We start from the raw sequence: 24311 nt of genomic DNA on the forward strand, positions 1-24311 counted from the left end.
TTCTTAGAATAAAGCTGTCATTTCTCAGGACCTTATCTTTAAGACATAAGGAAATTGCCTGAGTTGTTAAATGCTGAAGGATGCATAATGCAGACTGTTCCCCCCCCTCCTGCAGAAAGTCTGGCCGGCTGCTGACATGCTAGGGGGCCACACCACCTTCAGTCAGCTTTGATGTGATTGATGCTCCTTCCCCACAGCAGAGGAAGCTGTAGTTTTGCTTGCTGCTGCCCATCAGAAGAAACGGGTGCGTCATGTCAGACTTTGATCAGTGACGTGGCAGTAAAGCTCTCAGGCGTCATGTACGTCACCAATAATACCAGCTGCACAGGACTCGTCAGAGAAGATGTGTTTGGGCTACACTCTCCTCCTCTTTAGAGGCTTCCAAGATAGGAGCTCTTCTCTCTCTCTCTTTTTTTTTTTTTAATTTAGCCGTCCCGCGTCATGCTGTCCACAGCATCCTGGCTGGGTGTGGCTGGCAGGCGCGAGTGGCGGAGGCACTGGGACTTGCCGCGATCGCAGTGATTGCAGACTTCGGTCTGTGTTGCTGTGTCTTGAGCGCGGCTGAGTGTGCTGTGGTGACTGGGAGAGCCTGGTCTGCATGCTGTGCAGCATCTCCAGCAGGGCTGCATGCAGGAAGGTGCGTTTGCCCGTGACTAGTGGGAGAATTTCCTGTTCTTTCATCCTCCTTTGGCACCGTATTGCAATTCAGGCCACTTTTGCAGTGCATTCCCCATCTCCTCAACGTTCTCTTTGAACAGCGGGCGACAGCGGCTGCGTGTGCACATATGTGACGGTGGTGCCGCCTCTGCGTGTCTCCTGCGGGATGTCGCTAATGGTTCATGACTCACAGCGATACTGTTATTAAAACAGCGCTTTGTTTTCGTAAGTTTTGAAGTGTCTCGTTTTGGCCCCCTTCTGCCAAAGAAAACACAATAGCTTACGTCATTCATGTCTAATTCCGTGCTCTATTTCATTATTTTCACTTTGCAGGTCAGTGTTTTGGGACGCGCTGGAGCGAATGGAATTGCTTAAAAGGCTGTCACTGGTAGTTTGTCTCTTTTCCCCTTTTCTTCTTGTGGGGATGGGGGGAGCTTGGGGTCATATTTTAGGAGTCATTACTCCTGTTTGATCTTCCTCGTCAGAAATGCGGGGCTGACAAAAGTTTTCATGTGGCTTCGTCCGTACTCCATGTGGCTCTGGGCACAAGCGCCAAACTCCGTTGTCACTGCAGGAGGAGCACGCTGAATTGAATTGGACCAGTTGAATTGGTTTCCCGTGGCTCATGGATGACTCAGGTACGGACAGAGAAGGAGGGGCCATGCACACTTCCCTTTGAAGCCCTTCCGGAAAGAATTATTTTAAGCAAAGCAGGGGTGCTTTGTCTTGATTGTCAGCTGGGGGCAGAAAATGATTAATCAGGACCCAAAGACGTCTGTTTCAGTGTAGCAAGGTCTTTCGCTCCAGCCTTCGACGTGCTTTGAAGAGATATCTTATTGGTTTTTGAGGAATTTATGTATGTCTGCTTCGTGCATTGACATTGGGGTAAAAAAGAACGGCCTTTTCATTTAAACGCGACCTTTTGAAACAGAAAAAGTGGTGTCGGATCAAGACAATAAGTAAATAAATCTTGTGGGAACCCGAAACCACTCTTTTCAGTGAGAACTTCAATGGACCACAGCCTGGCTTTCTCCCTCTATGCAGATGATGACGTTTTAAGTCAATCCAGACTCGGAATCCCCCCCCCCCCGGGCCCAGCAGAGCCTGCTTCGCCTCACCCTCGCGGGCTAATAGCCCGGGATGCTGGAGAGCAGGAGGTCGCCGTTGCTGTCGCACATCTCGAGTGCCATTGCCTCAGTTTGCATGGATGGATTTGGGGGGGTTGGATAGCTAACCAGCCATCACTGGCCCCCCACAGTTTGCATGTGCTGTTTTCTACCAATTTGTGGAGTTGGAGGGGGTCGTCATCAATCACCAAAGCCTGCAGAAAGATGATATGGAGAATTTTGGGGGGGATGGGGGGGGGCGGTGTTGAGGCATCTTGCTTTTGTGAGGTAGCTTACTTGTTCATTGACTGATTTGTGATACAAGGCGTGCTGGGATGCCTGATCAAAGATGCAATGGACATGGTGCTGAATTGGGTGCCTCTTTCTGTTCCCACTCGTGTAGTATGTCTTGCTGGTGTTTAGTCCCACCCTTCAGTGTGCAAGAGAGGAGGTGCAGCCGACTCACGCCCCACGGCTTCTAAAGCATCACCAGCCCAAGAACTGGTGTCTGAGAATTGTAATTGGACAAAGTTTATATTCATAACTTTGTGGGGGCCGTCCATTCATTTCTATGGGACAAACCCTAATCCCAACTATGACAACCTTAACGTTGACATATTTTTTTTTATGAAACTGAGTTTCCCTTTGTGGGCACTAAAAAATGGTCCCCTCATTATTACAGGATTTTATCACATTGTGGAGTCACACACACACATACATAAATACAGTACTTCTGTTTTTATTGCGTGTTTTACATCCCATGCTCCGGACCCCTGTGACCCTCTATAGGACATGTGGGTGTAGAAAATGAATGGATGGATTTTACATTAAGTCTTATGAAATGAATGCTGTGACCTTTTGAGAACATGTGACTTCACACACATCTTCAGAAGTCCGTACCTCCGTGGATTTTGGCTGCATTTCCCAGTACCGTGCTCCATGCTGCCCGAATGAGGAGTGTGGCGGCGGAAGGGCATGTGGAGTTACCGCTGTCAGGGTTACGGATGTTCACTGCTCTCTCTCGCTTGCTCTCTCTCACTCTCGCTCTCTTGTTCTGTGTCGCTCTCGGGTCTCGCAGGATGGCGAATCCAGCTGCGGGTTGTGGGCTTTCAGGGCCTGACGGATCGCATGACCCCGCGGGCCCCCAGCTGCGTGTTTACGGGCGGGGGTGTGCACCTGCCCCGCGCCCAGTCGTATGTACCGCAGACCTGCGGCTTTAACGCCTCCATCTCCCATGTGTTTTCCTGGCCGCCGCCCCATTTTCGGTGGGAGATACAGCTGTCAGGGGGATGGGTATGAGATGGGGGGGTGGGCACACAGGCGCCGCGCAGGGGGGTTTTGATGGACCTACGTTCTCAACCTTATGGCCGCATTACATAAATAACTCATGCCCCTTTCACATTTGATCCCCCCTCTGATCACTTATGGTGGATCTCAGAATGTCATATGCAGAGTGGACTGTGTTTAACTCTCATAAAAAAGACAATAGTAGTAGTTTAGTATAGTAATAATAAAGTAATAGTAATAATGATGATGATAGTTACTATCATTATTGTATTTCAAAGCTTTAAAATCTTCAGACATAAAGATTTAAAAGGCTTCTTTGACATTTAGTATCAAGTTACATACACGCAGAGTGTGTAAGACCACCTGTGTCCAGGGTGCAGCTGTGTCTGTGCTGATAGTGATAATGGTCATAAGCCGGAAATTGTGCATTGCTTGGTTATTACTTCATACCCTGAAGTACATATCAAGGCTCAGGTCTTTAATTTGGTCTTGTGTTCTGTTGTCTACAGTTTAAAGCAAGTTATTCAAATGCCTCCCCAGCCATTGCATTTATTTATTCAGCTGATGCTTTTGTAGGCAGCAGCATACCAGCGAGGACCAGAAAGCGGGGTCATCTGTGTCCCTGGGGCAGCTGAGGTTAACAGTTTCGCTCAAGGGCCCAGTGGTGATATGATATGATTACTTTGCCGGCCACAGGATTTGAACCCATGACCTACTGGAGAATCCTAACCTACTGAGCTACACACCACTATCGACGTCACAGTTGTTTGGCTGACCTGCACAGGGCCTGTGGAGAGAGTGCCAGCGAAGGCCGGCCCTCCGTGTCTGGGTGACAGTTTATCGGCCTGGCCTGAGTGCACGCGTTCTCTCTCCAGGCTCCCGTGTCGGGTGATCTCTCCACGGTGCTGGGAACAGGAAATGGGAAACGGGAAACCCAATGCAGGCGAGTCGACCCTTTCTCACCCAGCCATGGTCCCCATATTGTATTTCGTGGGGACCTGTGGGGTGGGGAGGGGTTGTCTCTCTGCTGCGGTGGGGTTGGTATCACTTCAAACGCAGCAGCCACCGGCTGCATGCATGTGATGGAGGAGCTATGAGCGACTGGCCCTGGGTGGGCGGGGCCTGGCGGCCCAGATGTCTCCCGGTAACCCTAAACGGCGGCTGCTGCTAAGTGTCCCAGGCATCGGCAGCAGATGCTGCTGGTTCCAGGTGCAGGGGTCCATGGGCCGGTGCTCCAGGAGCCCCTTGTGGCAGCAGGTGAAATGGCACTGGGCAGGTTTGATTGGACCCGGGGTGGTGGTGGGGGATCAAATGCTGTGCTGGAAACAGAATGAAGGCTGCATTTCTCAGCAGTTCAGGTTAATGTCATCCCTCCCTTCCTCGTACAGATTGTTGGTTCAGATTTAACACTGCTGACCAGGCCTCTATGGTGAAAGCTGCTACTTTGGCAACATACTGCTAAGGCATCTGGCGTTTTGTGTCTTGTCGAGCCTCAGGGCTGCCCTTGAACACGTCGGTAACATTCATCAGCAAAAAAAGAAGAAGAGGGAAATATTCAACCTGCCTGGACTACCTGTGCCTTCAGACGGCTTTCCTGGAGTCAGTCCAGGGTCCATTTCCAGAATAACGGCCTGGAGCCCTCTTCTATGATGCTTGAGTTTTTTTTGGGCTCTTTGGGTTGGTTTCATAACTTTATTAATTCAGCACTGTTATCTCTGGCTAATTAGCATTTTGCATATCACTGTCACGGACTCTCCCCAGCATGCAGCCCTCTGTGGCCTGAAAGTGTGGAGTGGATGTCGGGGGATTTCCACAGCTCTACCTGGCATTGTAAAAAACAGCAGCCACTGGAAAGCTAGCAGGCCGGGCAGCTGATATACTGGCAGACAGTGGGATCCGCTGACCCCTACTGTAACAGTCCTGTATTACGGGGGGGGGGAACTTCCAGCATGTCCAGTACCACTGGCCTATTTGGTCACACCACAGGTGTTAGACTGTGCAATGAGCTCAGTGATGCAATTTTCAGGGCTTTGTCATTCCTTTAGGTGACGGTCCTTGTTCGTCTCACGTGTAACTGTGGGCCGATTTTTCCAAAAAAAAAAAATCCCCCCCACAATGCATTATTTTTGTTATTTTAACATCAAGCCACTTTAGCTGAAGTTGCAGGTCTCAGTGCAGCGGGGATCTAGTTGCTTAAAATCTGCAGGGACGAGCCTTGCACCAGCGCAATGGCGGCAGGTTGCGGTTAGCGTGTTAAGTCACCCAAATTCCGATGGACCCTGCTTGCATGATCGATGGGCCTGTTTGCTGCTTCTCCGGCTATCGTCAGCCCCTCCGTTTGAAGTAGCAGTTTCCTGTTGCTGGGCGTTCAGCAGTAGGCAGCCAACCTCCGGGGCGTTGCAGTGGACGCCATCCAGACCCCTGAGAGCTTGCATGGAAAAATGTGATCAAATGTAAAAGAGTTTTGCTCTGCCTCGCCATATAAATAGAGTGTTGTGTATGGGGTGCTTATCTGATATGTGGTAGTAAGCATGTTTCATGCAACTAGCATTAGGACAGGCGGAATGAGTCGGCCGTGAACCTCATGTGCATCTGCTGAGGATGTTCGGGCTGTTTGGGAATCAAAGCGATAGTTTGCACTGGCCTGACTCCCTTGATTGTGTTTGATAACCCAGCACAGTGCCCCTTACAGGTCACACAGGGTAACAGCTCTTTCTCATTTGTGCCTGCAGTCCCCCAGTCCACGCTGTCACCATTCTCAGAGGCATCTGGTACAGCATTCATTGGCAACATATCAGTGGACCTGGGAGCTAGCAGAACATGTCTCTGTTCCTCTCCCTCCCTTTCTCCTTGTCCATCTCTCTTTCCCTCTATTTTTCTGTGATAGACGCATCGAAGATCCAACCAGAGCACCTGGCACCAGCCATCCTTCATGTCCACGACCTCGCGGGTCACTCTGCCCGTCCGCTCGACAAAGCAGTGGTTAATTTTTTTTCTCTTTTCCTCTTTCTTTTTTCCATTCTCTAATTTATTAGGTGCGAAGTCGCAGAGCTCGTCGCCGACCCTGGAGGGCTCCGTGCAGAACGTGGAGCTGAAGTACTGCAGCCGGGCGGCGGTGAGGTGCGCTGCCGGGACCGTGGGAGCCGTGAAAGTCTGCGCCAGGACCCCAGGTGTGTGCAGCTGCGGCCTGTTAAACTTTTACAGCCTGCGCTGGGGAACTGGCCTCACTCTTTACAGCCCCCCCTCGCCACGCATATCGTAACGGCTGTTGTCACAGGGATTATTGCCGTCCACTTCGTCAGCGTGCTGGGTAGATGGGTGCTGGGATTTAAAGTCAGTATGGTTTCTCCATCTCTTCCATCAGTCGACAGGTGAAGGCGGGCTGGGATAGTTGGTCTCTTCAAATGGCGTAAAACACATGGACAAGGACACTGTTTGTCAGATAAACTGGCCAGTAGCTGCTCTCCATCGTCATGATGTCATATTTGCATGTGCTGCTTTTCACGAGTGTTTCTGGGAGGCCTGGCGTTTAGCTGGGCAAGACCCTGGGCGCACTATGAGAAAAACACACTTCTTCCCCCCGTTGCCATTAAAAGTGGTACGGCTTAGGCCTGCGGCACCATATTAGGCACAGTTTTGGGGAGGAAGGTAGCGGGGGAGCAAGTGACCTGTTGTTAGACTCTTTATTTTTTTTCCAGTTTTTAAAACATATCCAAAGTACAAATACAGCAGGGTACTGGCAGACAAGAATACATCGGGAAAAGGGAAAAAGGAGCCAAAAATTAACAAACACGAAACTAAAGAAAGAAAACAGTCCACAGAGTAGTTAACGAAATATTTGCCACACAATACTCATTATCCAGAGGTGAGTGGCATTGTCAACTGTCAGGTGTTTAGATTCTTAGCTGGATCAGGTGTGTGTTACTGCCCAGTATTGTTTCCACCTTGTATACAGTAAATGGGAAAATATGACAAAATGCATGAGTCTGTGTAAATGGTGTGTGAAGCCTTACGTGTCCTGCATTTATTCAGCGCTGTGTCGCATGTGCCATCACCACCTTTATGGTGCTCTGACTCTATCCTGTCGCCGCCAGGGGAGGGTGCCAAAGAGAGGCTGGTGCCTCTCATCCAGGGCCCTTCAGACACCAGAGAGCTTCACACGAGCCGCTGGCTGAACGAGATCCGCAAACCCGAGTCCCTGCTAGCCCCAGATCTGCTGGCTTTCTCTGCGCAGGTGCCCCAGCTGGGGGACGACTGCCGCAACTCCGGTAAGACGGCCGGGGCTTCGGTCTGCACGGGGGGTTACTAAATGGACGTCTCGTTTGGTGTGCATGAGCAAACCAGTCGTGGCATAACCTGCTTTACGATACAGCTTGGTTTGAAAATCACAGACATAGACGGCAACAAAAAAAGCGTTTTTGCAAGCGGAGGGTACGGCATCTTAGATGGTCCAAATGATCTCAAGGTTAAATTAGAGCAGAGCCCATGTCCTACTCCAGTCCTGATGGTACAGCACTGGAAGTTTCTGAGATGGTCCAAAAGCCAATATAGTGCTGGGCCTCGAGTCACTTTTTGGTTTTGGACCCTGGGATTCCTGAGGCACTTCATATGCTGACTCATGGCTGGCCACTTATATTGTTAGCTAGGTGATTAATTATCTCCTGAGTTTATGGTTTTGCATGGGAAAGCATTACAAAAATGTTTGCCAGTGCCATGGCTCTCCCCTGTTTATTTAATGCGCCCGGATGCAACCCAATGGGTGATATAAAAGCACAGCAAGGTGCCGTAAATGGGAGAATACGCCGGTGCTGGTGGGCTTTTGGGCCATTTGCTCATGTTCACGTGTACATGCTTCCTTCGATTACTGCTGAAAGGTCAGTGCGCGGATGTGGAAATGATTGGTCTCCACTACCAGAAAATTATGGTAACACTATCTCTTCTGTGTATTGGTGCTCGGCCATAAAAATCCAGGATCCACAGGCCACAGCCTGGAAATGTACTGGAGGAGGAATGAATCAGTTCCCATTGATGATACTGTAATATTTAATGGCACTCTGCGTGGGTTTTAAGGGAACCTTGCATGCTTGCATGTGATACGGAACGGCCTTCACAAGCCAGGAGAATTCTGGCGCTGAACCGCGCCCGTTCCTCAACGGACCACGAGGGGCCGTAAATGCAGCTTTTTGTTTTCTTACCGAGTCGTATGGGAAAAATGGAAGCCGGGTGACGGGAGCGTGAGGACGAGCTGACAGTCCCCGGAAGTCTGGAGCAGATGTGGAGAGGCTAAGAAGTCCTGGTTATCCCCCCTCATGATATCATGGTGGGGTGGTGGGCTGACGACTGTCAAGTGCGGGCCTCCCACAGTGAGTGATCTTGGAATGTGGGGGGGGGGGCCCAGACCTGGGGATCTTAATGAAATGGGACCTTACTGAGTGAGCATTCGACGTGTTCGCCATATTAATGCCCCACCCTCCTTTAATCTCCACGGTACCCGTCACTCTGCGGCAGGGAAAGTGCCGGCGAACGAAATCCATCCAGCATCGTGGCGACGCCTTCAGTAGGGTGTTCTGCCAGTGGTCCGGGGGGCTGGTCTTGGAGCGCCAGGGCCAAACTTTTCCTGTTCCATGTCTGAGTGATCAGACCCTGCATCTGTGCGTTGAAATATCCGCGCAGTGTTGAGTCGGATGATGGACGGGGACCGGTGTATCTGAAGACGTGTGCTTGCTGACCACGGCTCGTCGACGGCAGCCTGCTGACCGCCTCCACGCGGCATGCAGCTCCCGTGGGGTCGCCCGCAGTATCGGGACCCCGTAAATCATCGCAGCCCTTGGCTATGACATCAGACGAAGTTTTATTTTCCCACAAGGCTTTGGGGTTTACTTAGCTGCTTTAAAGACATGATTACTACACATTTATTGCAGGAATTAAATGTTAGGCTACTAGGCAACAATTCTTCCATACATTTTTTGTATCTTATTCTGTAATTAGGGGTTTTCACGTGCGATTGCTTCCTCCAAACAACCGAGGATGCGATCTGAGAATGTGTGTCTTTTTTTTTTTTTAATGACGTTGTTTCAGCGAAGCAGGACGGAGCTTCTGCTCGCCTCCTGGCTGCTCTCATCCCAGCTCGTCTGACTCATATATTTATGTCTTTTTTTTGGATGGATATTACAGATGAATCCTCCTGCAGTCAGATTTTCCCAAAACGCTGCTGCTTTAACCTTGATTTAAAAAGAGGGCAAGAGTGTAATCTGAGCGAAATATGCATCAGAAATTTGGGAATGCCTGGTTTACGTTGCTTTGATTGGATCTATGGAGGATTTTTACACAAACCTCAAAGTACTATTCAGACTGTAAAGTTTAATTGCCCTTAAATTACCATAAATAATTCAGTGTGTAATCCAGTTTTTAAAGCATCCCTGACACGTGTCTTAATCCCTCTCGCAAGGTTTCACTGTGAGAATAAGCAACCTCTTGAGCTTCACCACCTACATCTGTTTTGCGTCTAATTGTTTACCAGTGAATTAAAAGGAATTCCAATTTACTGAGAAAATGGGAATGAAAACTCATATGGATCCAAACCAATCTGTTTTCATTTAATGGAGCTGAGGTTGGAGCACACTAATAAATTAAACACAATTAAAGGCGCTGGACTTATCACAAAAAGGGCCAAGTTTTGCGGGGGGCGGGTGATGCTTATTAATTCTGTTTGCTGTGAAGCATTTCCAGTGCACTGTGATGGGGCCCAATCCCTGTTCCTGTCACTGAAGCTCCCTCACACCGCTTAGATCCTCTCATTCCTCGTTTATTGTTATTAATCCATTCAAATTTTTTTTTTGCAGCTGGGAAAGACTGAACCACGGTTCACAGGCTGAGAATCGCAGGCTTTTTATCACTCAGCGACCAGTGGGAAGTTGCTGACGGGGGGGGGGGGGGCATCACATCTGGGCTTGCCCTGTGGTTAAAGTGATGCGAGTGTGACCAAATCGGGGGGGGGTGTGGACTGTGTTTAAGCAGATTTGGGCAGCGGAGATGTAGCGAAGCTCCACAGGCTTTTGAACCCCTGACGCTGACTTGGGGGGAACATGCAGGTGTCCCCCCCCCCCCTTTTGCCGCCTACCCCCATGTGTCTCTGGGGGGCATTATGACGCTGGGTCACAGGGAACCAGAATGCATGTGTTTCCCCCAGGCCCGCCAGCAGCTGCCAGACAGTGATTTATGCTTTTCTCAGAACTGTGGGATTCCAAAATGTTACATTTAATCAGATGCACAGAAAGCAGAACAAATGTTAAAGATGTTCCACATAAAGCAAGGGGTTTGATCTCTTTACCATGCCGCTCACGCTGTGGGAATAAGGGAGCAAAGGGGCCATCTTTAATCTTAATTTAAACGTATTGAGAAGGATTATGAAAGCAACAAGGAATTAATCCTCTGAGAGCGCCGTGCCATGATACTAAACATATTTAGCTCCCTAATTGCTTTTAAACCTGTGTTCTTGGATTATTGGCCCTTCATGAGACAGATGGGGAAGAAAACATCTCATTTCAGCTCCCTCACGTACCAAGTGCTGGGAGTTATAAGGGTCCAATAGCACAAGTGTCTGTGCATGCCGCCTGGGTAGGGGCTGTAGATTGTAAGGGCAGCTTGTAAGTGTGTGCAGGTGCCTGTCAGCTGGGGGCTGGGTGAGGAGACACAGCCAGAAGGAGCACAGCCTTTGGAGGGTACTGCAGAGATGGTGGGGCCTGAGGGCGGGGCCTGAGACTCAGGTGGGTCAGTAGGAGTGAGTGTCTCGCAGCAGAAGCAGCTTGCACTGACAGCGCATTGCTGCACCCACCACACGACGAACCACCTCAAGGATGAGAACCCAAGTGTAGCCATGAGACGGATGATGCCTCAGCACCACACTAGTGTAGTTTTGACTGTACTGTTTTAATAAAGGTTTTTGTGACATCTCACATATGAATTTGACTTAAAATTAAACATTTGGCCTCCTTCATACATGCTATCGGCCTAAAAATATCAGGATAGGGGTTTTGGTCCATATCGCACTGGATCACATACAATTAAACAGTGTCTTGGTTTGGGCAAATTGGCCCTTTATGCAAACGAATGCCTCTTGCTTTAATCTCTCACAATATCCCTGACAGCATGGCCAGGTATTGGAAGTATTTACCAACATCTAGGACATGATTCCAAGGCACACCTTGACTGGCACGTTCTTTCTCCACAAACCCATCCTGTGGTCGCTTGGCCGTTTCTGCTTTCGGCTCTTGCCTGTGGCTTAATAGGGTTCTCGCTTCTCATGGTGGGAGTAATTTGTCCTGGATCGACTCCTGTCACTGCAAATTGCAGCCCTGATTGGTCGTCCTCCCCACAGTTTGGGCCCTTGTTTTGGGCTCGTCCTGACACTAAGCTTCTCCCAGAGGTCCAATTTACAGGCAAAAAAAAAACACCCATCCAAGTGGATCCCTAAATGGTTCTTTAATTGTGTAGAAGGGCTCACTGTGGGATCTTAAGATATACAAGTTTTAAAAATTGATGTGAATAAGTGCATTGCATATTTATTCTTTTTTGATGCGTTGTTTTCCACATGCATTTGAGAAAAATTTATGTTAGTGGAACAAATGTTTGCTATTTGAACAAACCAGGAAACACCTTCTCATCTCATCTCCATTAATTGCCAAGTATACTAATTAAGTGCCATATAGCCTATTTTCGTGGTAATGCGAAAGGACCCAGCTGAGCTTTGAGCTGTGGTGAAGCTTAATTAACTGCAGGATGTGTTTGTGTTGCAGACCGTAAATCACTTGCTGATAAGCAGCCATAGGTGCTAAGCAGTTTAGGTAGAGGAGCCGTGTGACAGGGGCTGGTGGGCTCTGGGCTGGGAGCGCTTCCTCCCCCCTCTCTGACTGGGCGGGGCAGGAGAGTCTGCCACCTCTTTGTCCCTGAAATGGTTAACTTGGAACGTGTGGTCAGCAACAGTCACACCCACAATAATATGCAGGTGTGTGTGTGTGTGTGTGTTTGTGTTTGAGAAAGGGGCCTCCAAGTGTCAGTAGGGGTCATTCCAGGTCACGAGCTGCTCCTCTTCTAAAGGATGGATGTAGGTCGACATGGTTGCTGAGATGATTACTCCCCTCGGAGACGAAATGCTGGTCTGCACTCATCCCTGCGAGTAAACGGGTCCCTTTCAAGTACAGCCTGGGAGTTACAAATGACTTCTCTGCACGGAATTATTTTTGTATCTTAATTGCATGATGCCGTGTCGTCAAATAACGTGGGTGATTTAACGTTTTGACCTTACAGTTTCACAGAAGTTGGCCGAACTTTTGTATAAATAACAAACGTAAATGCCCCCCCCCCTCCCCTGCAGTTTTAAAGTGTGCTATCTGTTCCATCTTGGAGTTATTTATTTCCCACTGTATCCAACATGTGCCTTTTAAAGTCCTGGGAAGTGAAGTCCTCATTCACTGAGGGAGGCTGGACCCTTGGCTACTGAGCAGCTGGAAAATTTTGATCTTGCTTGTCAGCTACTGGGTGTAATGTAATTCCCAGGGCACCGGGATTCATTTCCCACAAAGGTACAATTCATTTTTAATGTTTGTCAGGGAGACTCTCAGGAACTGCCTTACATAAGGCCACTCAAGGGCTTTAACTAACTTTTCAAGTGCTGGCTGACTGCTGACTTATTAGGATGACTGATTATAAATAATACTCTTTTGTAAAAGCTTCTAATTTTCCTCTCCCCTCCTTCTCAAAGTGCTTTGCCAGCTGGTCGATTTTTTTTTTTGCTGCCAATCCCCCCCACCCCTTAAAGGAGCATCCCTTCTTCGTGTCTCTTGCTGACAGCTAGCTAGCTTGGGCTGTACACTGCCAGTCGGCAGATTTGCATGAACTTACTCTGTTTACACTTTACCCAGGGAATTGTCAGTAGTGAGGAGGGGGGAAACAGGTCAGTTTTGTTAACCTTTTCTAATTGAGCACTGTCTCTGGATCAAAGGTCGGTGCGTTCCAGGCAGCCGGATCCGGTGAGGCTGAGCTGTCGGGTCCCCCCCCCCCGCATCTGCAAACTCTCTGCTTCCTCTGATGACCATGCTGCTCATTCCTTTTCTCAGTTCATCACTCTTCCATGGGAGGTGTTACGTGCTAATCAGTGCAAGGTTGTGTTTTGGAGAAATTCTGGGTCTGCTGGGGCATTTCTGTGGTGTGTGGTGCACCTGTATCCGTGTCTGTGAAAGTGGGGGCAGACGCTTTCGTCGCACTCTTTAAATCTCACACTTTTGAACACGTTAGTTGGTGACCAGATGGACTGATAGCAGCTCTCAGTGCTTTTTACCTCATGGTGCCTTTTGGGTTTTTTTTTTTTCCTTTGCCTTTCGCCGTGTGCTTACGGTTGTTACTTATTCACATTTACATTGACACGGGTCGGAGACCTGCCTATTTATGTTTGATTCCCCCCCCCCACCCCCAAATTATTTTTGTTCCACGTATGATCACAGCAGGCATTCTCATAGTTCGACTTTAGCCGATGGTTAATTATTTAAGGTTGTAGTAACCGGCCTTTGCAGATGTGCCCAAAGTGTCGAGAGCTGTCCGCACCCCCCACCCCTTCTACTACACCCCCCACCATTGGTAGTGGAACAAATTGAAGTGTCTGTGGTTGAGAATAGATAACAAAACACTGGTTTTTGTGGGAGTGATGGGAGCTCATTAGCTTCCTTGTAGCCTTGCTGACTCCCCCTCCCTCCCTCACTAAAATCCCCCCCCACCTGCAAAAAAATTTCGTAGGAAAGGATGAGAAACCATTACTGACCGTCATCATAATCGTTTAATGTGAAATTCATTAATGTGTATCTGGTCCCATCGTGAGGCGAGGCCAGTAACTGACCAGTTAACCCAGTTATGATGGGGGTGGTTGTTTTTGGGAAAGATTTCTCACAGTTCTCTCGATGTGAAAGAGGCGTGTAATTAATGGAATCAGCCAGTAGGAACCGGAGCTGCGAGGCTGACTGCGATGGAATGTGACACCCCCCGACCCAGCCTTCTCCTCTCTCCCAGAGTCCAAAGTCCTGCTCGGGCCTGACTGTCAGGCCCCCACCCGGCCCTGGTGTGAGAAAGTAGCTGGCAGGCATGTAACTCAGTGCCCCCTACCCATCGCACCATACAGTATAAACACTGAGATGCTTAGGTGGGATCAGGGCTTTTTCCATGGCTGCTGTTCCTTCAAAGGAACTCTCTGCCGCCATTCCCCTACCCAGGCATGGCCATGTGATGAATTACAAGAGGAAGGGAAGTTTTCCCTCTTGATTGGCAGCATAATCTACTGCGGTAGATAAAACCCTTTCCTTTAGTGAGATGCTATCCATCAGTGGGGGGTGGGGGGGGGGGCAGCGGTGTCAGCAGGCACTGTGATTGATAAAACATTCCGTTTGCGGAGCTGATAGCGTCAGCGGTGAACCAGCCCAGAGAGACGCTGATAACAGAAGGCTCCCTCTAGTGGTGTCCCTCAGGGCCGTGCCGCCACTTTCCTCCACCCTTGTGTCACCACTTGTGCACGTTCCACCTGAGCTGCGTCGCCCCGTCCTGCGTTCCAGTCAAGAGGTCAGTTGGTTGCCGTCTCCTGGCACAGACGACATTCAGCTTCCCGGAAAGTATGAGGGTGACCCAGGCGGGGACGGGCGCTATTTTGGTGCCCGACAGTCCTTCCCCAAAACACTTGGCATCGTACTCCGGCCTCTCCACACGGCCTCTGTTCCCGTCCCGCCTCCCGATGCTTGGCCTGCTCTCTCTGAGTCTCCTGATCTTCACACTCTGCTGACTCCGAGCTTCCGATGCATCCTTAAAATGCTCGGTTCCTTACACATGTTTGTTGTAGATGCCGTGCCAGATGCGCTTCTGGGCCTTGTAAGACAAATGGTGAGATGAAACAGGACATCCGAGCGTTGCGGTCCCAGCAGATCTGCTCGACCATAACTCCAGGCCGAGGTTCCAGCGTCTTTTCCCCTTCATCATTTATCATGTAAATGTCTGCTGGAAGAAGGCCTTTCCTGCCTGTTATACTAAAGCATGGATCACATGGTCCTCTCTCCTCCCAGTGAGAGAACAAAATATTTAATGTTAAGTGGACTTTGTTCATAGGTGGAGTCCTGGTTAATATGGTGTTATTATGGGGCACAGGCAGAGTTTGATTGCCAGTGATAGATTGTCAGGATATATCCAAGAAATTCATCACATTTTATGAAAGTGCTGGTCCTTCCACTGTTTAGTGTACAGACACATGTCATTCTTTATACATGGGGGGATTTTGAATGTGGTCATTTACATTCTGCAAATACGACAACTGGCATGGAGCTGGTATCACTTGTGAGACTCCCCCCCCCCCCCCCCCCCCAAAAAAAGCATGCTGTCATCAGACCCTGCTTTTCCACCTCTAGCTGGCACAGTTGTGTCCTTTAGCTCATACTGTGGCTGAGAACATGTGAATATTAATCAATCTTAGAGTGAAATCTACCGCGCTTGACGCCGGTAATACGTCTTCCAGCACATTCCATCTCGTCACTTGGTTTCTGTAAGAGTTTGTGGTTTCTACCTTTTGTGTGGTCCTACCCCCCTCATATACACCTATAACTATATTCTTGTTTATATGCGTTTTCCAAGCCCATGTTTTCTGGGAGTATGTCATTTTTCAGCTTCCTGGACGGTTATCCATCCAACTCTAAATAAAAGCATCTCTGAAGAATGGCATGCGAGGTTCAAGATCTTTGGTTTTCTGCTGCAACTTCCCGGACTTCCTTCTGTCCTGAGTACAAAGAGCTGGGGCTTCATCGCTTCCCCGCCACCCCTCTGTCCCCACATCCTGCTGGGAATCAGTAGCCTTACTGCTGGAGTCCCTAAATGGGATGCACCTGGCCCTACGTCTGTCCGCCTCGTGAAAACAGTTGTTTGCTATTTGGGCTTTCTGTTTTTCTGCTGTCTTGCAGACGGCCTTAATTGACCAACAGAGCCCCAGAGCTATGGCACGGCGTATTAAGGGGATGAGTCAGTCCATGCCACGGCGCTTTTCATCCCCACAAGTGGGCCGGATCGTCCCCTGGCTCTGTCTGCGTTTATAGGCTCTTTGTATTTGTGTACTCGGTACCCCAGCGTCTGTCTGCCGTGGAAAGCGGATACTGCTGAGAACCTTAATGGCAGCACGAGGGTGCCATGCTGATGCTAGTACTCCTGGACGTCCCTCCTCACACCAGCAACCCCCCCGCCCCCTCCCATGGCTCCCTGTCATGGAGAGGTTGAGGTCCAGGGAGTTCATGGGTTGGTTCAAACCATAGCCGCATGCTTCGGCAGACTCTCATCTTTTCCTTTTGCCTTTTCTTTCATATCCCCCCCTGACCTGTGGCCGTGGCCACACCGGTGGTAGCGGTGCCGTGCCCGGCCCGCGGTGGTCCCGTCCACATGACATGGACCATCAGCAAGTGGTGGAGGGCTGAGCAGGGGGTGGCTGACCCCTGCTCTTGAGTGGACCTTGATTTAATGCCCCTGTGCTGCCCGTCCCTATAAATCCTGGCCCACCACCCTCCTCGCACCACTGACCTGCCACTTCATCCCCCCCCCCCGCCCCCCATAAACATGGGAGGTGCACGCAGGCCAGGAATGTTAATGGAGGAGAATAATGGGTGCAGACTTCAGAGATGATGGCGTCTGAGTTCGGACCTGTCGGTGGGAGGTTGGGGGAGGGGGCAGAATGCCCCACTCCCACTCAAGCTCTTGCCTCTTGGCGCCTGAGCCTTTTCCCTTTGCTACGTGCTGATGTGGAGCCTCAGTACTTTGTTAGTCCGAGTTATTTCCCTACACTGACTGATTTAAATTCATAATTGCTACTTGCATTTTGCATTATAACACCAGCAGGGAAGAGCGACTCTGTCTCTATGGCAGGAGCATAATTCTGGTTGAAAAGTTCCAGGAACTTTGTCAGCTTTCAAACCAAACTGCTGAACACCTTTATACCTCTGAGAAAATAAGTTTCTAATGCTGCACATTTTTTCCCTCTTTTTCTCTATTCTTTTCATCTCTTGTGTTATGTTTTCTTATACCACAGCGCGAAGCGTGGCAGTAAAACAGGATCGTGTCATTATGTCATGACTCATGTGTGTACAGGGGTTAACGTGACATCAGATCTATTTATGAAATCAGGGCGAGACTCGAAAATGATCTGGCCATCATGGGGATTAATAATGAAAACATTCAGCATTGAAACGTGAGCTGATATTTCCAGAGTAATATCTGAATCTGTTGTAGATTTTTTTTTTTTTGTTGGTGCACATGTAGGTTGTTGGTGGGATCCAGCCAGATGTCAGACACCTTTCTCTAGGTCGGTTTAGCCGGGACTGTACCTTAGGGCCCCCCGCCAAATCTCCCACCTGACAGCACAATCGGGCAGCGGGCTCTGGTATGCCGTGATGGACAGACAGCCCCAGCCCAACTCCCCCATGAAAGAATGCCAGGGCAATAACAATCATGTAGGGTTGTGAATGGTGGGGGCTGGGTGGGGGGTCTGGCTTCAAGATGAGAGCGATAGAGCTATCAAAATCTTCAGAGCTGCACAAAATAGTGCCTAATTTAGAATCCGTGTTGTAAGCGACTAACTGGCAGTTAATTTACCTTTTTTTAATGTGATTGAGCAGAAGATGAAAGGAGAGGGGGCCGGTGGGGATGCTGTGGGGGTATTTAGCTTAAAAGGTCTGTGGAGATTTGGAGGGGTCTGGAGCAGATGGGAAGCACCCCAAGGGCCCCTTGTCAGTCGGTCGCAGTGGAATCCACCTGGGTAAATGGTTCGAAATGCTTACACAGGAAGCAGCAGGGCCCGGGGTGGGGGCAGCAGACAGGTCCCCCCCACAGCAGGGGAAGTCATTAAAGGGTCATTACCACCATCATCTGTCCCCTGGATTTCTCTCACCGAGTCTCCTCCACGAAGAAGACCAGCGACTAGATCAAGGTGGAGGAACAGAGTATGGAGAGGTGCATTCATGTGGGGGGTGGGGATGGATGATGGAGGTAGTCAGAATACCCCTCATTTGTATAGCACATGACAGATGTGGTGGGGGGGGGGGTCACTTCAGACCAGGTGCAGACACTAAATCCAGCATCAGCCTTAACAAGAAATCAATTATGTGCTTCTAGCCTGTGTGTTGGGGGATTGGGGGCTTGTACGTTTATTTCCTCTCCCCTCATCTTGATTTTGTCTGGTTCGTGCTGCTAGTTTTCAGCTTCTCTTCAGGAAACCCGATTTCTTTAGTGGAATTTTATTTGAAATTGCCCAGAAAAGAAATGTTGCATTAAGGGAAAATTCAAATGTGCACCATAATCCTCTGGTGGTTTAATGAATAGTGTTGAGTAATGAATTACGCTTAGTCTGGAATGATTAACTTGCACCTGTTTATAATGGTCAACAGTGTTTCACTGTGAAACACATTCAGTAATTTTTTTTTTCATTTAATTTTATTTTTTTACGGTTGTTTAAGTTCCTCACAATGTTTTATGTAGACCTAGACGAAGGTTAGATTCCCTAAGGAGATGCATGTAATTGCTGACAAGGTTATTTTCTGTGAAAGGCAGTGAAGTACTCACTGAAATATGAAGATTAATTGCGTTTGAGGTAGGTATACGCGTCAGACTTTGGGGTGGGGGAGGGGGGTGATTTTCCGTACTTTTGGGAGTCACAGATTCCGTCTCCTCTAGCAGTGATCACAGGGCTTTTACTCCCTACCCCTAAAATCTAGCATCTGCGCTGAACGCTTTGCTGTTTTGCCGGCGTAACTCAGACTGTAAGCAAAGGCCGGAGCTGGTCAGTCGTGCCTGCTGGTGGGAGCTGTAGATGCCACTGGAAGGTCGGGCAGCAGCCCATATGTCATAATTGAGGTGCTGTAACCAGCTGCTCTGGAATGACTTTCCCAGTTTGACTAAATGGAGAATCAGAGTCTCTCATGGTTTGTCCTTCCCACCGGTGAGACTCAACCCACTCTGATTGATTGGTTGATTGTTTTTTTGGCACACTTTCTCTACGTATACGTTGTCTTCCCGGCACACCGCACCATATCTCTTTTTTTTTTTTTTGATGCCACTCATTCCTTCATTTCCTCATCTAGCCCTCCTGCTGTGGGTTGACCTGTCTGTTGACTGAATTGTCTTGGCTTGTTAAGCTCACTACCTGTAAATCGAACACTACTGACAGTTTAATCAATTTTTACAGTGGGTTTTATCCTGGAATAGGTAACGAAAGTTAATCTCCTGGGATTACAACCATTTTATTACCTGAATCTTGTACCTTTAATGGAATAGTTTTGCTGTTCATAGGGTAGATATTGATAGACTGGACCAATTTATGAAATTGGCTTTCTCATTTTAAAAATATGATACTAATTCTAAATATTAAAACAAAAGTATTATTATAAAGCTCCAGAACTAAGCTTTAGTTTATAGAATACAGAAGGGTAAACATATAGAATATCAGACACATATTTCCCAGTTTACCCAATATTCTCCCTACAGCTTCTCTTCTCTTTTTTGGTTTAAATACCTTTGGTCTTTGATTTTAATCAATCAATTAATTTTTTTTAAGGCTAATATACATAATGAAGTTGAATTAGAGGGTAGACCTTTTAACCCCAAAACTAATAAATAAATAAATAAACATATTTGTAGCAAACATATTTGAAAAAATGTTGCATGAATCTGAAAAGAATTGGAATGAGTAATTTTACCAGCGAAACCTAAAAAAATGTACAAAGCATAAAGGCAGAAGCCCGTGCAGCACAGTACATTACTACCCCGCCCCCCCCCCCCTCGCTCCTGTTCAGAAGTCAGCCTCTGCAGTTTATGGACAGCGAGACCCCCGGATGAAACATCAGCTCGATAAACACCAGTTGGTGGTTGGAACGCGTGCGAAGGCTTTAACTTGTGCGGTTGTGGATTTAAAGTGCGAGAGTAATTAACAGCAGCTTTTGAAGTGCAGTGCGCACACTCAAGTGTGTCTTAGCCCAAGTGTGTTTTTAAATGCGTTACAGGATGGCAGGACCGGTGTGCATATAGCAGCTGCTATTACCATGACGACGCACAAATATACCAAGCACAGAAATTTACAAAACTCAAAAGTATGTGAAAACCATGGGAATTGTTTTCGCAGGAACATGTTGTAAAAGGTCTCCTCAGTGGGAGGGGGGCTGCGTGTTTGAGGAGTTGATGGCTGCAGCTCTATTTTTAGTTAAGATGTTGACAGGACGTCTCCGTCAGAGACGCGGGCGGTCCCTGTGCTCTGCGTTGTGCGCTGTCCAAGCCCCGTCCTCCCTCAGCTTCCCTGTCCTCCTCATCCTTACACACCTTCATCACCTTCATCACCGCTGTGAAAGCGGACTCACAGACATGCTGCAGGGCATGCATGTGCAGCCTGAAGTCAGCCGGCCCTCTGTGAAACCTGCTGCTCCGTTGCGGTGGAGCCCCCATCGGAATCTGCAACCTCGGGTCGCCTTGCGTCTGAGTCCTTTTCTGCTAAAATGGCTACCCCCATCCCCGAATGTTTGCTATGACGTATGTAAGGGTTGGCGTTTCACTCGGGTGGGTATAAGTAAAGGAGAAAGCCCTGTAGAAGGACAGTAGAAGGCCACAGCAATGATTTTCCTTTTCTCGCTATTTTTAGCTAGTTATCCTTTCTGTTTAGTTGCATTCAGAAGTACAGTCATAACAATTAAGGTTCTGGTTGTGCATGTCGCGGACTAACAGGCTGAGGTGAGAGTTGGGTGGTCCAAGTGCCACTCTCGTGTCCATTCTTTTTAAAAAAAGTTTGTTTGACATGTTCCATCCTTAATCTTTTGTGTTATTTCCTGCTCTACTTACGCTTGTATATGCTATCGCGATCCGGAATTGTTCTCAGGCAACCTGTGTCTCTGGCCCTCGCGTAGTGGGCGATGCCGCGCTGACCTTTGTCAATTTCTTGTGACATCACTGCCCCCCTGTGGCCAGCATCCTCGCTCCTTCCCTGTCCCTCTTGTTGACGTCTCTCCTCAGCTGATTTATAGGCGTGAAAAGTATGAAGACCCAGAGTGCAATTTTTCCTGTTTTATATAAATATAAAAATAAGATTATGTAACTATGTATATATTTCCCCACATACACCCAGATTGAGGCTTAAACGTCAGACTTGTAGACGCTGCAGAAAGTAAAGTAATAGTGCCCTTAATCTTTCTGGGGGCCCGAATGTGTTCATACTTCCAGATAAATGACAAAAATGCACTTCAGTAAGTGGTGGCTGCAGCGTTTATGTCTCTTGTTCCACCATCTTTCTGTAGCCATGAGGGATTTGTGGCTTCTCGCTCGATGCCCCTTCTAGTTGTCAGTGCTGTGTTTCAGGGACCGTGGGTGAAGGACCTCAGAGGGGCTCATTCTGCCTGATAGCAGTAGCCTAAACTGTCCCTGCCTGATCCAACTGTAATGATAATAATAATGATAATAATAAACATGGTAGGAGAAGCTGATGGCTGCTGATGCTGTTATTCTGTGATATTGCTTTGTATAAAATCAGCCATAACCTTCATATCTTACTAAATTTCATAGCTGAGTCGGGGGGGGGGGGGGGGGAGGGTGATCACTATCTGCTCAGTCAGGAAAAGTCTGAAAAGAATTCTAACAGAGTTCAGGGTAATATCATACCTGCTGTCTCCCAGCAGGTGGCGTGGTCATTCAGAAATGTCCAACTGTAGATGGGGATTCCAGTGTAATGCAGAGCTGTGTTATGTGATGTGACAGAATGCAGTTGGCTGGTACAGGTGGAACTTGGCTGGCTTGTGTCTGTGTGCCCACATGTGTGAGTGTTTGTGCACAGAGGGAAGGTGGGGCAGCACGAACCTTTTCCTCCCCTAATTGCATTGTTTATCTTCGCTACGATACCGATGCAGTAATCTACTGCTCAGTCACCACGAGAGCCAGGATGTAAATCTACTTTTAAAAAGAAATGTTTCAAACATTTACATTCCGCCTTTATTTAAATGCGAGCAGGGAGCCGCTCAGCTGGAACACATGGCAGCGGCGGTGGGCGTGTGCATGCACGCGAGTGCTCTCTGCTCCCGTGTCTGCCTGGTGCATACGTGCGCTTGTGTGAGACTTCCTTAAACATGGAGGGCGAGATTTCCGCAAGCGGGCCCAAAACGGAGAAGAATGTCTGCTGCTCCGAGGTCCTCTCCACTGCAAATAAATATTTGGTGATGACAATGCTGGAGGATACTTTAAACACTGCAAGGGTAATTTTCTACTCAAATAAACCTCATTGGCGCAGCGGGGGCACAGATGTGCCGGTCTCCTCGGCAGGCCACGGCGGAGCAGGTTGGAGGGAGGGGGCTGCTTGGCACTGTAGCTTTTCGCTTTGCAAAGCGGCGAAGCGGAGGGGCACAGCGGTCATGCTGTTGTGAGGATTATTTGCTGTGGATGCAAATGTCTGTAAAGGGCCTTTGGGATTCTGTACTATGTGTTTAAGATTTACAAATTTTTTCATTTTGCATTTGATTTTAATCGATTAGTTCTATTATTGTGGATTGTCTTCTATCGGTCTTCCAACAGTTATCCTGAGCAGAGTTTCTGTATGTGGGGGCCTGGAGGTTCAAATCCTACCCCCTGTATTGTACATGTTACTTGATTACTCTGGTTTCCTCCTACAGCTCAGAAACGTGGTGTTTAGACGGCTGGCATCTCTGAGTGTCCCCTTGTGTGTTCAGGGTGTCCCCTGTGCTGGAGTAGGGGATGAGGGAAGGGGACGGGGATGGATAACTGTTAGCAGCTGAAAGCGGCCGCGATGTGATGCGGAGACGCAGGCTGCATTCTGTGCTCTGTCACGATGCTCTGTGCGGAACGGATGCGCCCCACCGCACCGCAATCATGCTCTTAGTCCGCAGTACCACCCCAGTTGAACAAAAGGAAGCTGCGACTTTCACTCCCACTAGTGATAGTGCCATGGGAGTCCTTTTCATGTACCCAGGGCTACCCCCGCGAGAGCCCCCAGCTCGGTGCGCTGGCCCCTGAGCCCGTGAAATGAGCTGAAGCAAAGTGCAGAGCTGCCTAGGGTGTGGCTCAGAAGAAGCCACAGCATGTACAGAATATATGAATGGTGGAAGCGAGGCATCTAAAAGGCAGAAGTGTATGATTTTAGTTGTACTCGGAACATCCTGCTTAAGGGTCCAGGAGAAGTCAGGCAGCACCCTGGGACTCCTCTTGGCTTGTTGTCGTTTTTTTTTGCCGTAGAGAGAGCGGGATCCTGTCTCAACATATCCCTGTGTAGTGAGCGATGCCGCGCTGATAGTGTGACCACCTAATCCATGTCAGGGGGGACACTATGAGCTATGACAGGGTTTTTGCAAACTACCATTTCAACCATTTCAATTAAACAGACCTGCATTTCACTTAAGTGCTGGGTTCTTGCTGTGAGCTGATTGGTCAGTCTCCTGTGATCATGCGTGTGTCACTAATGTTAATTTGAAACAGCTGGATGAGTCTTTCAGTCAAAGTTACAAACCAGTGAAAGCGCAATATGAGCCAAATAATTTAACCAAGCACGGGAGCTTTTCAGTTTTAAAGTAGTTTGCCCTTCCTGACATGGATTAGGTGGTCACCCTATGCGCTGACCTTTACCAATTTCTTGTGACAACTATTCTCTGTACCTCCCGGCTCTGTCCCTCTCTCTCCATGATTTCACCAGACATCTCCCTCCTTCTCTGTCCATGCTGTCCACCTCAGCCTTTTGGATTTTATGTGTTTTTTGATTTAGCTTCCATCCTTTCGATTAAGCAGTGTGTGATTTAGCGCTTCTGAAGTCTCAGATCCTGGCGCTTCTCTAATAACAGGGACTTAGGCCCCGTATTTCATGCGAGCGCGTCGTACCGCCTGATGATGAGTGACCAAGCCCAGTCTGCAGGGCTGCACGCTTATCAGATTTGTCTTGCCGGAAGGTGTATTTTTTATTTAAAGATACCTTCCTGTTTCTCCCACAGCATGATAATAAATAATGACAGTAAAATCATAATGACCTAATCGCAACGTTGCATAAATAACGGTCAGAGCGTCTCGTAACTGCAGCAGTATTTTAAGTTTGCTCTGGTCGTAACACCAGTATCTAGTCTTCCTTTTGGACATTAAATTAATGCATAAAGTGATTTCAGCTTTTTTTTTATATATTCCTCACAAACATAAAGTGAATTTATGGTCTTGTTTACCTTTTGACCTTCTCAT

General features: G+C 48.5%; 1 protein-coding gene across 1 annotated transcript in view; it reads left to right on the forward strand.

The window, feature by feature from the left end:
• LOC125749095 (intermembrane lipid transfer protein VPS13B-like) overlaps positions 1-24311 on the forward strand; it is a 209711-nt gene that overhangs the window by 52941 nt on the left and 132459 nt on the right. The window contains 2 exon segments of the mRNA XM_049025986.1: positions 6086-6220; positions 7145-7318. Coding sequence (XP_048881943.1) covers positions 6086-6220; positions 7145-7318 — 309 coding nt within the window.

Source organism: Brienomyrus brachyistius, chromosome 9, assembly GCF_023856365.1.
Source record: "Brienomyrus brachyistius isolate T26 chromosome 9, BBRACH_0.4, whole genome shotgun sequence".
Taxonomy (NCBI): Eukaryota; Metazoa; Chordata; class Actinopteri; order Osteoglossiformes; family Mormyridae; genus Brienomyrus; species Brienomyrus brachyistius.